At 45.2% G+C, this 17,894-nt stretch overlaps 1 protein-coding gene across 1 annotated transcript in view; it reads right to left on the bottom strand.

Annotated features, from left to right (window-relative positions):
• Positions 1-17,894, bottom strand: part of SLC2A9 (solute carrier family 2 member 9) — a 183,170-nt gene that overhangs the window by 119,720 nt on the left and 45,556 nt on the right. Inside the window, 1 exon segment of the mRNA XM_060012810.1 lies at positions 6,934-7,079. Coding sequence (XP_059868793.1) covers positions 6,934-7,079 — 146 coding nt within the window.

Below are 17,894 nucleotides of genomic sequence, written 5' to 3'. Positions count from 1 at the left end.
AGCCACTCTGCTTCCACATGTGCCTAGCTCTCTCTCAATCTTCTTATTTTTATTTTTGTTTTTCCACTGGCCATTTGCTTTACCTGGAATGGTGTCTCCCTTCCCTACCACCTGGCTACCTAATTGTCCCCTTATCCTTAAGGTGGATACCACCCTCTGCAGAAAGGCTTCCCTGGGCGTCCCCTGCTGCCTTAGGGCTGCTCTGGTGGTCTATCCACCCTTTGGCTTTCTGCACGGAACGCCACTGTCTGTGGTCCCTTCCATCTGCCCTTCTAGTAGCGAGTTCCTTGCAGGCAGGGACTTTGCCTGTCTCATCTCTGTGAGGTCTGGTGCATTGTGTCTCCTCAATAAATACTGGTTGATTTGAGTTAGTCAGAATTATATGGCTATATGAGGTAGAAATTACAGATGCAAGTCTCCTGGAGTGGTCCAGCGGAGAAGTGAGGAGCGCCTGAATTTAGGGGCAGTGGTGGGGGAGGGAGAGGCGCTGCATCAGTTGGAGACTTGGTGGGAGATGGACAGGACCAGCAGGGGGTGGGAAGAAGCCAGGTTGGGTGAGGGTTACCGGAGAGGCATCTCTGGGAAAGCGCTAGGACTCTTCCCCCAGCAATCCGCCTCTGCTGCTGCTCCCATGCTTCACATGCATCTCAGTCCCAGAGGCCTCTCCCCCCGACCCTGCCTGCCTAGAACCTGTCTAAAATAGCCTCCCTCGCCACCCTCTCCCTCCTTCCTGCTTTGTTCTGCTTCACAGCATTCATTACTGACAGACTTCAAATATGTATCTGCCTCTGATCTATGTCCTCCACCAAAATGCAAGGTTCGTGAGGTCAGAGGTCCTTGTCTGTTTTGTTCACTGCTGTAGAGAGCCTAGAACAGTGCCAGGCACACAGTAGGTGCTCAATAAATGTCTGTTGAATGAATGAATACATCACCAATAGACAAAGTCCAAATGGGGGCCTGGGCTCCTGCAGGCTGCAGACACTAGAGGGCACTCGACCACAGTCTGGATCTGGGCGAAGCGCCACGGAGTGCCCCAGACTTTGTGCTCGGGTCTTGGGCAGTAGCTCCCTGTCAAGTGAGAGTCCTGGGCTGCACTGCTTTGGTTACAGACGTACAGGGTGATATGAGCAAGGGTCTGGGCCAGACTCCCTGGCTAGTGGGTGGCCATGGGCAAGTTCTCCAACTTCCTGTGGGACTCGGTTTGCTCATCTGCAAAACGGGTGTAATAATAGCAGTCAGGTCCTAGAGGATTGTTGTGTGTTGTGGGGATCACATCAGACAGTGAAGAGCTCAGCACGGTTCCTGAAACAGGACAGCTCCTTCGGAAATGGGGCTGGAGTTTTTACCCATGTATTCAATAACATCTTCTGCGAGTCTTCTGGGTAAAGGGTACGTGCTCCAAGGATGACAGGTGAATTGGACACACCTGTCCTCACAGAGATGAAGGGAAGGACTGAGCAGTGTGCTTGAGGGTCTCACATACGATAACACATTCGTAATGCCTCCCCAAGTTTAAATCATGTCCAAGATCACTGGCCAGATAGCTCTGGGCAAGGTTTCCCCTGAGTCTCCATTTCCCAACCTGTAAAATGGGATGATGACAGAACCTATTTCCCAGGTTGAGATGAAATTTAAGTGAGATGATGTGGATGAAACCCACTGCTTGCAAATTCTAGGTCTCATGCTCCACCCTTTCATCTCCTCCTTTGCTGTGTGAATGAAGGATCATCCCTGCCCCCCTGGTCTCCAAATGGGGGGACTGGGGCTCAGAGACACTGAGTGACTTGCACTAGACAGTCGGGCAAATCAAAGATCAGGATGGGATTGAGCTGCCATCTTGGAGGCTCAGCCTCCTGGCGTCACTTCAGATCTTACCTGTAAGGTTCCCCCCATGCCAGGGTGGTGAGGGGCCTGCATGAGATGGCTCAGGACCTATTTCCAAGAGAGAGTGGCCGCTACAGGGTGCACTGGATGGGGCTGGGCCGGGTGGCCAGGGGCTGAGGGTACCGTCCTCCTCTGCAGCCATGCAGCCCAGAATCAGGCACTGAATATCCCTGAGACTTGCTTTCCTCATCTGAGAAATGGGTCTAATGATGACAGTGCCCCCAGGGAGAATGAGCCATTGCACAAAGAGCGCTGGAGGCTGCAGGTGATGTAATCTCTTTGGACTCCTGTCCAGCAATATGTAGATGACAAGGCATTTCACATCCATCTTGTCTTTCCAACAGCCTCATGAGATGGGGATGATGATAAAATGGCCAAACTTCTGGAGGTGATAAGGGTGTACCTTTGCTGTTCAGAAGCATTTGTGTGAAGAGAACGTGTTATACTGGACCACAGACAGTAAGACCTGGCTGTGGGCAGGGAGCATTTTGTTATAAGCACTTCTATTGAGCTGGGTTCTGCCCGAGAAAGGCCAAGGCCAAAACAGCAGGGATTCTAGCACCCTGCATTCAAACCCCAGCTTTGCAGCTCGCTACCTGTGTGACCTTGAGCACATTTGTAAATCTCTCTCTGCCTCAGTGTCCTCATCTGTGAAATGGGGATGATACCGACGGTACCTAAACCATAGGGTGGTTGCATGGATTCCATGAGTTAACGTGTGGAAGAGGCCCACAGCAAATGTGACCTTTCGGAGCTCAGGGCCCAGGTCTGAGGATGCAATGACCCTGCTCTCTGCCTGACATTTGCTGAACTGTTCTGCCTTCAAGGTTTCCCTCTGAGGCATACAAGTCTGGCTGCTGGGGCCATGTGAGTCACAGGGCAGCACACTTAGGACCAAGCAAACCTCCAGAGCCACCCATCTCTTCCTTCTTGGGGCTCAGGAAACTCTCTCTTTCCAACACCCACGCCAGGTCGCCTACTCAGAGGGCAGCTGGGCTAACCGTTTTCCCCTGAAACTGTCTCAAAGACAGGACGGCAAAGTTCAGGCAAGCTTCAGAGACTGTCTTTAAAATTCCAGATGGCATGACTTCAAGATCAATTAAATGTACCTTTGTATCCCTTCAACCTTCCTTGCCTGCAAACTGAGATACGGGCCGAGCTGAAGCATCCCCAGCCCAGGGGCACGCGCCACCCACGGCATTAGCCATCACACAGCAGCTAGAGCAGACAGGAGCCTTGGAGGGACTCCATGTAGGCCCCTCCTTTTAGGAATGAGGAGCTCGAGGTCAGGAGAGGGGACAGCCCAGAGCCACAGCACAGCACTCGGTGGCCTTATGCCTGCCCACACACATCACAGCTGATGAGCACGGGGCTTCGCCTGTGCTCTCAGGAGCAAAACAACATTAGAAAATTCATGAATTGGGGTTTTCTACATCATTCCAAGGTCAAGGAAAGTTTGTGCATTCCCTCCACACCTAGGGAGCATCTCAGTGTCACGGACCCCACTGTCAGATCTATGATGATACAAAGAACTGAGACCTCTGACCTCTGTGCTTGGGAAAGATCGTCACGTGGATGAGCACTTGACTCTGTAGCAGAGCAAAGCAAGTCTCTTAAGAGAGGATTGTCATTTGAGGAAGACTGAGGTGGGAACAGCTAACTCTGATGGTTCACAGGAAAGAGGTGAGGCGGTGAGGGGTCCAGCATATGCCTTATATGGAGTGAAGCCAAATGGAGCTAATATTTAGGGAGTGAGTCCTAAGAACTGTAAGTGTATCGTTGCCTCTAATCTCACAAGAACTCAGTGAGCTGTGCACACTTATTGCCATCTTACTAACAAAGATGCACAGAGGTTAGCTGTGTCTAAAGCCACATAGCTAGTAGGTAGTAGAGCCAGGATCCTAACGCAGGCGTTGGTCCCAGGGTCCTTGCTCTGAGTCACTCTCCCTGGAGTTCTCAAAACTGAGTAGGCATCAGATTCCCCGGTGGCGGAGCCTCTTAAGACACAGATTGCTAAGTCGCACCCCCAGAGTTTCAGATTCAGCAGGAATCGGTGGGGGGCACAGATCACACTTTAAGGATATCTGCACGGCAGCCCTCTGACTACAGCTGGAAGTGGTCACTAAATCAACCTTAAAAATTGCAATTTTCAGACATGAGCTCTAACACTTGATAGATGCCAGAGCCCTTCCCACACAGAACAGAATTCTTTTTCCTACTGTTGGAGAGGAAGACTCAATTATAGCCGACACAGGGAGCTAACAGGACTCACACTGCCCCATTAGAAAGGCTGAATTATCTAAAAGAGAAAATTCAGAGCTCGGAAGGTCGTCTGAAGGAGATTGGACATCACCCTGTGAGGACCTCTGAAGTGGCAGCAAGGATGCGGAGGGGACAGTCTCTAATTTTTTTTTTTTTTTGGCCGTACGCGGGCCTCTCACTGTTGCGGCCTCTCCCGTTGCGGAGCACAGGCTCCGGACGCGCAGACGCAGCGGCCATGGCTCACGGGCCCAGCCGCTCCGTGTCATGTGGGATCTTCCCGGACCGGGGCACGAACCCGCGTCCCCTGCATCGGCAGGCGGACTCGCAACCACTGCGCCACCAGGGAAGCCCCTCTAATTTTTTTGTTTTTTTCCTATTTCCCATCAAAGGAGATTCATCGTGTGGCTGCTCCCGACCCACCAGCATGTTTTCTCTGGCTATAGAAAACACCTGAGGCGTGCCCCAAATGAGAGTCTTCATTTCAAAGGGAAAAGATGTGATTTCTAAGTCACTGGAGAAATAAAGAAGATTCTCACCAGGTGAAAGTGGTGTTGGGCTGTCTGCATCCACTTTAACGTGGATGAATACGTGTCTTATATTTTTATAAAAATCAAACGGATTTTTCTTCCTGGGCTTGAACGAAGGACAGAGTTCAAGATGAAAAGCTCATGGAAAAGAAGTGTTCTCACGAGCTCAGGGGCTGGGGCCACATGAGAAGCATATGAGACCGAAGAGGACTGGCCTGCCTGACTTCCTGTGCCAGGACTCTAAACTGTGGGGACGCCTCCCTGCGCTCCCCATCTGCAAGTCCCGCTCTGCACGTCCTACAGCACAGAGGTCATGGCTTCAAAGCCAGGAAGCTCAGGCTCCAACCAGGCTCCACTGCCTTCTTGCTGTAGCCATCTGGGGTAATTATTAAACCTCTCTGAGCCTGAACCTTTAACCTCTAACATAGAAAGTAATAATATTCATTTCGAAGGGCTGCTACATGAATTAAATGAGATATTGGCTGACATCTATTTACCACCAGCTCCAGGTACTGTTCCGAATGCTTGACATCTGTTTCCTTCTTCAAGCCTTACAAGAAACCTCCATGAGAGAGATGCCATTGTAATCTCATTGATAGGTAAGGAAACGGCTAAGAGAGGTTCAGAAACTTTACTCAAAGTCCCACAGCGCGTGGTGGTGGGGCTGGAAGGCAGACCCAGGCAGTCTGGCACCAGAACCCGCATGCCCGTGACTCGATGCTGCAGCTGCAACTGGGCTGCTCTGGGCCCTGCCCTTTGGAGTTCATTTGTCTATGATAGAATCACATTTTCTCACCTCTTTTTAATCTCGTGTGAAATTTTTCCTTAGCATTTTGTAGATTAACAATAATTGTTGTGATGACATCATAGTCATTTTGTATTACCAATTCTCTGTGTTACAATGTGCCAAGAAAAAGCTACCGTCCCTGAGCAAACATGGGATACTTCTAAAAGGTGACTGCAAACTGGCCAGAGTAACCTTAACGTGTTCCCCAAGGGAGGAATTTATGGATTACTTTCTCTTTACACAGCAAAATGAACTGGCAGTGAGTGACAAGAACAAAGTCACATCTGTTTGGGAATTGAAAACATTATTCTAATTAATTGTTCCCAATATGGAATCAAAACGACAAATTATTTAGAAAAATAACATTGAGAAAGTGGCATACTAAAATTTTGGGAATGTTGGCAAATCTATGTTCAAGGAAAAAAATGTATGAAGAATAATGAAAAGGCAGAAATTAAAATTGGAAATCAATAAAATGGATAACAGAGTTTAGTCTTTCAAATAGCAAAATTAGAGGCAACCCTTTGGACATGTTATTTAAAAAGGGAGAGAGCAGGGGGTTCCCTGGTGACCTAGTGGTTAGGATTCAGCGCTTTCACTTCCGTGGCCTGGGTTCAATCCCTGGTCGGGGAAATGAGATCCCACAAGCCCTGCAGCGTGGTCAAAAAAACAAAAAAACAGAAAAAAAAAAGAGAGAGAGAGAGAGAAAGCAAAATCAAATTAAGTCAAGAGAGAAGATATAAAGAACAGACATGAGGATGTTAAAACCTACATAGTTGTATGTATATTTGTGTGCATATCTGAATGTTTCAATGAAATGAGTGATTTTATTGAAAAGGCAGCAATTTTTAAAACTGACTTTACGTGGGTGAGGTGTTCCTCCTTGCCAAGGCCACACAGCAAGTACATGCCTGTACTGGGATTTAAAGTCAGGCCTTCCTGTTTCCAAAACAGAAAGCCAACAACAGAAGCCTGTGCAATTACATATTAATGTGGGAAAGAAAGGCTCAAGAGTGAGGTAGAGAGAAGCCAAACATCTTGGAAAGATGCCCAAAATATATTAAATGAAGACGGCAAGTAACAGAACAATGTATATGGCATGATTCCATTAAAAAACAAAACAAAACTATGTTCATATAAGTTTAGATAAGCAAAGAAAAAAGCCTAAATGAAAATTATTGAGCTGTTAACAATAGCTATTGGCTGGGTGGATTCGAACATTCTGTAAGGTTTGAATTTTTTGTATATTTTTTATTTTCTAAAAAAAAATCAAACCCAATCAAAGAAACTCAACAACAACTCTTGTACAATAATAAGCAAAAGGCTTGAATGCCCAAGAATTCTAGGACATAGGGACAAGCTTTTGGAGGAAGGGCTCACCTCTGACTACCCTTCGTCTGGCAAGGGACGTGGGGAGCAGAGATGGTGACATGAAGTGCGAACGGACGTGGTTGGCTGGGGAGCCACACTTACCTTTCCCAGCAGCTCAGGAAGGCCCAGCAGCTGCCCCGTGAACACGCCAATGCAGATGAAGATGGCGGTCACCTGCCCCAGAGAGCCGCGGATCTCCTTGGGCGAGATCTCGCTCAGGTACATGGGGAGCACACTGAGGGCGATGCCTGTGAAGGAAGCATGGCAGCAGTGAGAGAGCTGTCTTCTTCAAGGAAGACTCTGGTCATGGTACCTCCCTCTGTTCTGTGCTTGACAAAAATAGTGCTGTAGCCACAACACCATTCCCAGCACTCTGCACAAATTGTCAACATTTTAACATGCACTTTATTATTTACTCCATAGAGTATGGCTGGGAGGTGGATTTCATAGGAGGGGAAATGGTGGTAGCTGATGGCAGTGATGCTAGTGGTGATGGTGACGGTGGTGATAATAATAACCAACGCACATGGTGCCTACCAAGTAGCAGGGATCTTCCTTCTCTCTTTACATATATTAACTTATCTATTTTAAATAACAACCCTCTGAAGTAAATGTACTATCATTATCCCCATTCTAAATATGAGAAAACTGAGGCACAGAGAGGTTGAGTAACTTTCCTAAATCATCAAGGGACATCCAAAAATGCTCCAAGAGATTATTTGCCCAGTAGATCAGGTCTCTGATTCTAGAACTTGAACTTTCCCACCAGCTAGCGGCACCTCCTTAGGTAAATCATGGAACTCAGTTATGACAGACACTGTTAAACCCATTGTACAGCATTTTATAGACGACGTCATTCACATAGGGTCTCATAACCTTTGAGATAAATTTATGTGTTCAAAGGCTTATGACTGATATTTCTATTTAAAAAGTAATAGTTATAAATATGTCTCATAAAACATAATACACTGCACTCATAGAGGTTCTGTTAGTAAAAATATCATGAGGCCTTGTCAGGTTCAAGAGACTTTGTTTTCTACTCATTTCGGGGCAGGGTTATTCTTAAGACCCTTTACAGACCCATGAAGGTCTACAAATGCACTTATCCCAGGCAGATTCGTGGCTTGCTTATTACACTCTGAGTCACACTGCTTCCTGGGTCAAATCCCTGCAACTTACAAAAGTTGAGGACTTGGGCTGAGAGAGTTAGCCTCTCTCAGCCTCAGTTTCTCTATCTACAAGCTGGGGATGAGAACTGAGTCTGACTTCATAGGATTGCTGTGAGAGTTCATTGAGATTTGCTCAGCGTTTCACTCAGCGTACAAGTCAGCCTTACTAGCACTAACTACTACTGTCTTCTAATTTTTCACCAGATTGTTTGGGCAATCAAAAATTTCTTTCCTGCCCTGGCCTCCTGATGCCTAGAGGTTAGAGTACAGTTCCCGACACACTTTAGGCACCAATCGATGTGTTTCATCTTAAGCTGGATTCACTCCAGTTTCTAGCATTCAGGGAAGCCCTTCCTAAAAAGAAATAGTGAAGGGAATGTGCTGCCCAATTTATAAGCTGAGCATCTCATTCATTGCATCTCAGCCCAGGATAACTTCTTCTGGTTCAGCACACAAGGGAAACACGCTTAAGGTGCAAAGAGACAGGAATTATCTCCAAAGCTGCAACACAAACCAGATGCTAGCTGAATTTCTATCCCAAACACACATATTGAGAGCATCTGGCCTCATGGAAAAATCAAGTGGCCACGGATCAATGTGGCACCTTGTTGCTTAGGGGGCAGTGGAATAGAGAGGAAGGTGCAGGATTCAAGTCCCACAGCCCTGCTTTCCTCACTAGGTGACCTTGATCAAGTTAGTTAGCTTCTCCTAGCCTCCGCCTACCCATCTATGAAAGAAGGGTCATAATTGCTGTCTATTCCTGTTGCGGTGGGAATAAAATTACTACATATAAAGCACCTGGCTCACTTTTGGTCACTTGATGGACACTTGGAAAACTGTTAGGTCCTCACCCTGACACTCCCCCTACCCTCTGGGGATAATTATCATCATCATCTCACGAAAAGCTATTAAGGAAATGATACGGCTGGTAGGAAAGAGGAGGCATGGTCGTGGTAATGGACGTGGCACACGGTTGGCACAGGAAGAACGCCTCCTTCACAGGGCGCCTGCGCAGACTGAATCCCTGGAGAACGCTTAGCAGAGTGAAAGGCACACAGGACACTGTCAATTAATGGAGACTCTTCTTCCTTGCCCATTGTGAAATTTCGGGCAAAAATGAGATGCTGCTGGCTAAACCAGTGGTGAGCCATGAGGAGGTAGCCGGCTGTAGGAGGACCAACTCATCCCAGTTTGCCAGGGACCATCCTGGCTTTAGCACTGTCCCGGGAAGCCCCTGAGTTCCGGGCAAATGAGGATGGTTGATTACCCTGGGCTCGTGTCGCTGCACCAAGCATCCCACACACCTGAGTGGCCCCTCTTGACCTGTAACCCTGTATCCTGCCATTCTTCCCCCCCAGGTGCCCCAGCCTTACGATTTACCAGACACTCCAGGCTCATTCTGATCGTGGGATATCAGCCTTTGTCGTTCTGTTTATCCCGAGTCCTCTGTCCTCACAGCTCCACAGGCTGACGCCCCACTGTCCTTCCCGTCTCAGCTCAGCCTCACTACCTCCCGCTAACGGGAACTAATGCGACCCAACGGGTCCTTTGCAGATAGAATCAGGTTAAGGTGAGGTCCCACTGGATTAGGGTGGGCCCTAAACCCAATGACTGGTGTCCTTGTAAGATGATAAGACACAGGGAGACACAGAGGGAAGAGGGGCGCGTGAAGATGGAGACAGAGATTGGAGTGATGCTGCCACAAGCCAGGGAATGCCAAGGCTTCCCGGCAGCACCAGAAGCCAGGAGAGGCATGAAACAGATTCTCCTTCAGAGCCTCCAGAAGGGACCAACCCTGCAGATACCTTGATTTTGGACTTCTGGCCTCCAGAACTCTGAGAGCATAATTTCTGTTGTTTTCAGCCCCCCCGTTGTGGTTTTTGGTGACAGCAGCCATAGGAAACTGCCCTACCTCCTCATGGAGGCCTTCACCCGTCGAAATCAATCCCTCCCCGTCACTCCTTATCTCTCCATCCTGTCTTACGTTCCTCATGGCACTCAGTGCTTTTTGAAAGTATCTCGTTCGGTATTTACAGGGGACCCTTGAACAGCATGGCTTTGAACCATGCAGGTCCACTTATACTCACATTTTTTTTCACTAAATACGTACGACAGTGCCACACAATCCGATGTTGAATTCGCAGATGCAGAACTACATGTATGGAGGGTCGACTGTAAAGTTGCGCGTGAATTTTCGACTGCACTGAGGGTTGGCACCGCTAACCACCACGTTGTTCAAGGGTCACCTGTACTTGTATATTGTCTGTTTCCCCACTTCCAGCCACAGAAAATTTCCTTCGGAGAACAGCGCCAGACCCAGCACACGTGCTTGATCAAAGTCTATTGGGTCCCCAAGGCACTTTCACTCTACCGTTATTTATTTAACCAAGGCTGCGGTAAAGGTGAGGTTGCTGGGGTCGCCAGTGGTTGGGAGTTGCAGACCGGCAGGCTGGTGCGGTTATAATTGTGGTCTATGGGAACAGGCCTCAAAGGCCAGTCCTACAGGGGCTGCAGACTCCAAGTGCACAGAGGGCAGAGTGCCTCTCATCTAAAACATCAACAACAGTTCCAATCTACCGAGCAGTTCACAACTTCCAGAACCACTTTACAGTCTTCCGCTTCCTCAGGGTACGTGGCCTGATGCAATGAAAGGAGCAACTGGGGATAGGCTCCCTCACACAGAGCTAGCCTAACTTCCAGATTCCTCCTAGAGTCCAGTTCCAGAAGTAGCATTTTAGCCCATACAAAGCAGAAGGGATTGAGGGAAAATATTGTCTAAGGGCACTCAAAGATGTTGCAGGAAATACTCCAGGGACAACTGGATAATTGCATTTTTCTATGGGGTTGCAGAAAAATTTGAGTCCAGTCCAAAACTAAGCGTTTCACTGAATATAAACTTAAATTTGAAGATTAAAGTATGACACACATTTTTAAATTGCACAAATAATATGTGTGCAGTTTGATGAATCATCACAAAATGTATACACCTGTGTAACCTCCACCCGGGTCAAGAATCAACTTACGGGCTTCCCTGGTAGCGCAGTGGTTGAGAGTCCGCCTGCTGATGCAGGGGACACAGGTTCGTGCCCCGGTCCGGGAAGATCCCACATGCTGCAGAGCGGCTGGGCCCAAGAGCCATGGCCACTGAGCCTGCACGTCCGGAGCCTGTGCTCCGCAACGGGAGAGGTCACAACAGTGAGAGGCCCGCGTACCGCAAAAAAAAAAAAAAAGAATCAACTTACAAGACCAACACCGCAGAAAGCCCCCATACTGTGCTCCCTCAGAATCACTATCCTTCCTCTCCTTCCCAAAGATCACCACCAGCCTAACTGCAATCACCAAAGATTAGCATATGGAATCAGAGAATATGTACTTCTTTTATTTCTTGCTTCTTTTGCTGATATTATGTTTGTGAAATGCATCAGTGTTGTAGCATGTAGCTCTAATCTGTCTGTTTTCATTGCTGTGTAGTATTCCAATGTGTAAGTATTCCACAATTTATCCACCCTACTATTGATGGACAGTTTGGGGTTAACACTAATAGTGACCCTATTTACAACAGCCAAGACATGGAAGCAACCTAAATGTCCATCGACAGATGAATGGATAAAGAAGATGTGGTACATATATACAGTGGAATATTACTCAGCCATAAAAAAGAACAAAATAATGCCATTTGCAGCAACATGGATGCAACTAGAGATTATCATACTAAGTGAAGTCAGAAAGAGAAAGACAAATACCAAATGATATCACTTACATATGGAATCTAAGATATGACACAAATGAACTTGTTTATCAAACAGAAATTGACTCACAGACAATTTCTTTAGAACAGACTTGTGGTTGCCAAAGCAGGGTTGGGGAGGGATGGATTGGTAGTTTGGGATTAGCAGATACAAACTATTAGATATATGCATAACTGAGTTGCTTTGCTGTACACTGGAAACCAATATAACACTGGAAATCAACTACGCTTCAATAAAATAAAGTTTAAAAATACTAATAGTGCCCCATAAATATTCTTGTACAAGTCTTTTGGTGCACATGTATGGATAACCGAAAATGTATACATATATGACTGCAAAATCATTGTTTTGGAATGATATTGGCCTGTAATTTTCCTTTCTTGTAAAGCTCCTACTAGGATATACAATCAAGGATACATTCATTTTATAAAATGAGTTGGGGAGTGTCCCCTCTGGAAATGATTGTATGGTGTTAGTGTTATTCTTTCTTAAAGAAGCCATATGGGCCTTGCATTTCCTTTGTTAAAAGGTTTTAAATTACATGTTCAACTTATTTAATAGAATAGGACTATACAGAAATTCTATTTTTTCTTAAGTCAGTATTGGTAAGTTTTTTCTTTCTTGGCATTTGTACATTTATCTAAAGTTTTCAAATATATTTTATAAACATGTTCATGATATATTCTTATGTTTTTAATGCTTCAGGATCTATCCATTCTGATCTTACGGAAAAACACAAACGAACTTTCTGGCCAACCCAATAGCATTAGTTATCAATTCCTTTTCTCTCTTTTTATAAACAGTCTTGCAAGGGGTTTATCAATTTTATTAATCTTTTCTAGAACTCACTTGTCTTTGCTAATGTTCTCTAATGAAAATTCTTTTTCTAACTTCTTTGAGATGGAATATTAGATCATTGATTTTCAGCCTTTCATGTTTTAGACTCTATGCATTTGAGGTTATAAATTTTACTCTAAACACGGCTTTAGCTGTATCTGACAAAATTTGATATGCCTTATGTGGTATTTTCATAATCATTTAATTCAAACTACTTTAAAATTTCCATTGTGATTTCTTTTTTGTCCCCTGGTTACTGAGAAGTACACCTCACTTACATCTTAATTTCCAAACATATGAGGATTTTCTACTTATATTTCTGTAATTAGTTTCTTTCGTGCAAGTGTGCTAGGGATAAATTTTATTAGGTTTTGTTTGACTGAAAAGGTGTTTTCATTTCACCTTTATTTTTGAAAGATATTTTCACTGGTTGGAGAATTCTAGGTTGGCAGTTATTTTCTTTCGGCTCTTTGAAAATATCATTTTGCTGTTTTTTTGTCTTCCATTGTTTTTGTTGACAAGCCAGCTTTCCATTTTATTCTTACTTATTTGAAGGTAACATATCTTTTTATCCTGATTGTTTTTCAGAATAACCTTCTGTTTGCCCTTGGTTGTCAGAAGTTTTACTAAGCTGTGCAGAGTTGTGGTTTTCTTTGTTTTTACCCTACTAGGGATCCGTAGTGCTTCTTGGACTTGTGGCTTTTCATCAGGAAAGAAAAAAAATGTTGGCCATTATCTTCCAAAAATTGTTTTTTCTCCATCCTCTGTCTACTCTCTTTCTGATTTTCCAATTAATGTATGTTAGACATCTTTACAATTTCCCAGACATTTCTTACCCTCTTTTCTGTGTTTTCATGCTTCAACCTGGATGCTTTCTTCTGATCTTTGATGCTTTAGTTCCCTGATTCTTGCCTCGGGTGCATGCTATCTGCTGGTAGAACCATTCATTAAGTTCTTGCATTTTTTGCATTTTTCAGTTTTTGTATTTTTTAGTCCCAGAATTTCGATTTGATAAGTCAAAACATGGCTACCATTTCTATGCCAAAATTCTTGACGTTATCTCTTGATTATCTGAACATATTAAGCATAATTATTTTAATGGCTGTGTCTAATGCTGCTATTTTCAGAATCACTATCAGTTTATTTTGATGTTATTTCTCTTGGTTTTCTCCTTGTATGTCTGGCTACTTTGGATTGAATATCAGAGTGTATATGAAAACTGTAAAAATAATTTGAGGTTCTGGATGTATGCATCTGGCAGGGTGAGAGGCTAGAGGCATTAGCAATCCCAGCTTACCACAAATCCGTTGGTGATTGAAGTGATTTGAAGATCTGATCTATTTATGATTCACTCTTGCTCCTATGGCGTAGCCCTGTGGTGACTAGCGACCTTCCTACCTGGCAGGAGTTCAACTCCAATTCCTCCTCCTCAGCCCCAGACCTGTTGAAAGGTCTACTACCAATTCCTACTACTACTACCAATTCCTCCTCCTCAGTCTCAGACCTGTTGAAAGGTCTACTAAGCATCTCAGATTCTCAGCCATCATTCTGGAATTGGGAGATACCTCTAGAGGAAAAGTTGTCCCAAATGCAGGGCTTACCTCTCTGGGTTTCACCCCTTTCCCAGATTGTGGTCCTATAAGTCCCCCCATGCCTCGGTAGCTGTCTGATACCTTTAAACAGATGCTTTTTCTAACCATTTTATTCTAAAAGCAGAACCCTCTCTTCCTCCCTCCCTCCCTCCCCCTCTCTCTCTCTCTCTCTCTCTCTCTCTCTATATATATATATATATGGCAAAGAAATGGTTTGTTCTCCATTCAACAAATATTTACTGAGTGTATACTTGAGAGGTCGTCCTTGTTAGAAGCCAAGGCAATGGCAATGAATGAAACAGGTAAAAAAAGCCTTGCTGTCGTGTAGTTGCATCTTGGGGAGGGAGGTTCTGGAGGGAGGCTGAGCATAAGCGTGAAGAGTGTGCTGCCTGCTAGATGGTGATAAGAGCTCTAGGGAAACATCAAGCGGGGAGGGAGGACAGGGATGCCCGGGGTGGGGAGGGTTGCAGTTTCACATGGGGTGGTCCCTGAGGCCACATGGTGGTGGTTCAGAGAGGGAACGGGGCGGGGTGGGGGAGACAATTTAGGGCCTGCCTTACAGGCCAGGATGTGTTTTATTTCCTTCTCAAATCTATTTATTTAACTTTAAAAAAATGAGTCCATTTAAATATAAATAATGTAATCATTGCACAGGAAAAACGGAAAGAGAAAAGTCCTGACCCACATTATCCCTCTGGTTCCTCTAAGCCGACCAATTTAGGAAAAGTGTGGAGTCAGGCACACCTGGCTCCCACCTTGGCCCAGACACATCTGAACTGTGAGACCTTGGCAAGGTACCCCCTGAGGCTCCATCTCCTCACATGCAAATGCAGGTAGAGCTCTGAGTCCAGGAGAGTTGTGCTATTGAAGGGAAACACACACACGGACACAGAGACACACAGAGACAATCATACATAGAGACACACACACACAGACACACAAACACACAGACACAAACAAACACAGACACACACACAGATATAGACACACATAGACACACACACCTGTTTAGTACCTGAATATTGTTAGGTAGATGTCATTATCTCTACTTTATGTGCAAAAGAGGCTTTTCTCAGGCCACCGGGCTAGTCAGTAGAAAGGCTAGGACTAGAACCCATTTCTTCTGAGCACCTTACCCTCTCTTTGTCATGTTAAAATCTGACTCAAGTCATAATAATAAGTTAATAATATTATTAGTGTTTTTGTTGGTTTCCTATTGCTGCCATAGCAAATTGCCATGAACTTAGTGACTTACATTTATTTTCAGACAGTTCTGCAGGGCATGAGTCCAAAATGGGACTCATGGGTCCAACATGGGCTAAAATCAACATGTTGGCAGGGCTGTGGTCTTTCTGGAGGCTCTAGGGAATAGTCCGTTTTCTTGCCTTTTCCACCTTCTAGTGACACCTACACTCCTTGGCTCATGGCCCCTTCCATACTCAGTGCCAGCAACTGCGTCATTCCAGTCTCTGCTTTCATCATCTCGCCTCCTTCTCTGACTCTGGCTCCCCTCCTCCCTCTTTCACTTACAAGGACTCCTGTGATTACACTGGACCTGCCTGGAGAATCCAGGATAACCTATTCATCTCAAGGTCCTGAATTTAATCACATCTGCCAAGTCCCTTTTGCCATGTAAGCTAACATATTCACGGGTTCCAGGGAATAGGATGTGAACCCCTTTGGGAGCAGTAGGCAGAATAATGATAAATAATAAATCATTTGCTTGTCAGAGTGGTGCACACCATTGCTGGGAGCTTGCGGCAGAGGTAGCTGGGTAAGTCCACACATGATATACATGGGCTGACCCCACCAGCCAGGAGGGCCAGTGTTTCTGCCCTATGCCTTTATTTCTCAGTCTCCTATACTGTGGTGTTGTTTAATTAGTAGACGATAGAGCTACATGTGGCATGTGAGGTCTGGAAGCCTAAAGAGGACATTCATGGTAGTAGCTCTAAGGGGAGAACAAAAAGGAGCCAGAGCAGATTTTTAGAGCTGGTGGAAACCTCAGCTACCAGAGTTCATTCTCCTTATTTTCTAGATTACATCACTGAGGCCCAGAGAGGGGAACTGATAGCCCCAAGGTCACCTGGCAAGTCAGTGGTAGAGCCAGAACTTGAAGTCAAGTCCTTGACCCTGATTTCATGTCCATGCCATATGATTCTCTAAACGCTGCTGCTTGAACTTGTCCACTAGAGAGCACTTCATGTAGCAGATATGAACTTGTCACTGGAGAGTTCTTAATGCAGCAGACTTGGGCTTGTCCACTGCAGAGGTGCTAATGCAGGAGATGTGGGCTTGCACCCCTGGGAGTGTGGACAGCTCTGGGAACGCTGTGGCAGGAGCCTGTCCAACACAATCATCCACAAACACAAAACACCTCTGCACTCTTTTACCTTGACTTTACAATCAGCAAGGATTTGCCCTCCAACGCCATGCTTCATCATGTTTGTTTCAATATAAAAACAGTGTGTTTATTTTTGCTCCAAGCCTTTTAGAAATAGGACACTTCAGTCCGATGTTTTCTGCAATGGTTCCAAATATTCCCCCCGAGAACCTGGTTTGAGCAGCACAACCACCTGAAAATCCTCCAGGCTTCTCATTTGGTTTTAAATTATTTATTTCAAGAAGGGCAGCAATTCACCTCAAAACCAGCAATTTTCTTTCTTTCTGACCAGTTGCCTCACCTTAAATGCCCTCACATCTGTCTCTCTGCTTTGAGAGGGTTTGGTGAGAATAGATGACACAAAGCTTCCACATCTTGGCTCAAATCCAAGAGGCCACATTCCAGAAATCAGGAGTGCATTTTATCCCCACCTGTTGATTTTACTTTTTTTTCTGTTTCTTTTTGAAAAGCTCATAGGACAAATGGTCTAAAAGACGTTTGTCTTGAATATGCGGTTTTGTAAAAATGGCATCTCTCTTTGAATCAGCTTATTTTTTTTGACATCTTTATTGAGGTATAATTGCTATACATTGTTGTGTTAGTTGCTGCTGTATGACAAAGTGAATCAGCTATACATATACATATATCCCCATATCTCCTCCCTCTTGCGTCTCCCTCCCACCCTCCTTATCCCACCCCTCTAGATGGTCACAAAGCTCCGAGCTGATCTCCCTGTGCTATGCGGCTGCTTCCCACTATCTTTTTTACATTTGGTAGTGTATATATGTCAATGCCCCTCTCTGACTTCGTCTCAGCCTACACTTCGCCATCCCCGTGTCCTCAAGTCCATTCTCTACGTCTGCGTCTTTATTCCTGTCCTACCCCTAGGTTCTTCAGAACTCTTTTTTTTTTAGATTCCATACATATGTGTTAGCATACGGTATTTGTTTTTCTCTTTCCAACTTACTTCACTCTGTATGACGGTCTCTAGGTCCATCCACCTCACTACAAATAACTCAATTTCATTTCTTTTTATGGCTGAGTAATACTCCATTGTATATATGTGCCACATCTTCTTTATCCATTCATCTGTCAATGGACACTTAGGTTGCTTCCATGTCCTGGCTATTGTAAACAGTGCTACAATGAGCATTGTGGTACATGACTCTTTTTGAATTATGGTTTTCTCAGGGTGTATGCCCAGTAGTGGGATTGCTGGGTCATATGGTAGTTCTATTTTTAGTTTTTTGAGGAACCTCCATACTGTTCTCCATAGTGGCTGTACCAATTCACATTCCCACCAACAGTGCAAGAGGTTCCCTTTTCTCCACAC

This window comes from Delphinus delphis, chromosome 5 (assembly GCF_949987515.2).
Source record: "Delphinus delphis chromosome 5, mDelDel1.2, whole genome shotgun sequence".
Lineage (NCBI taxonomy): Eukaryota > Metazoa > Chordata > Mammalia > Artiodactyla > Delphinidae > Delphinus > Delphinus delphis.
This window is presented reverse-complemented; position numbering and strand designations above follow the sequence as displayed.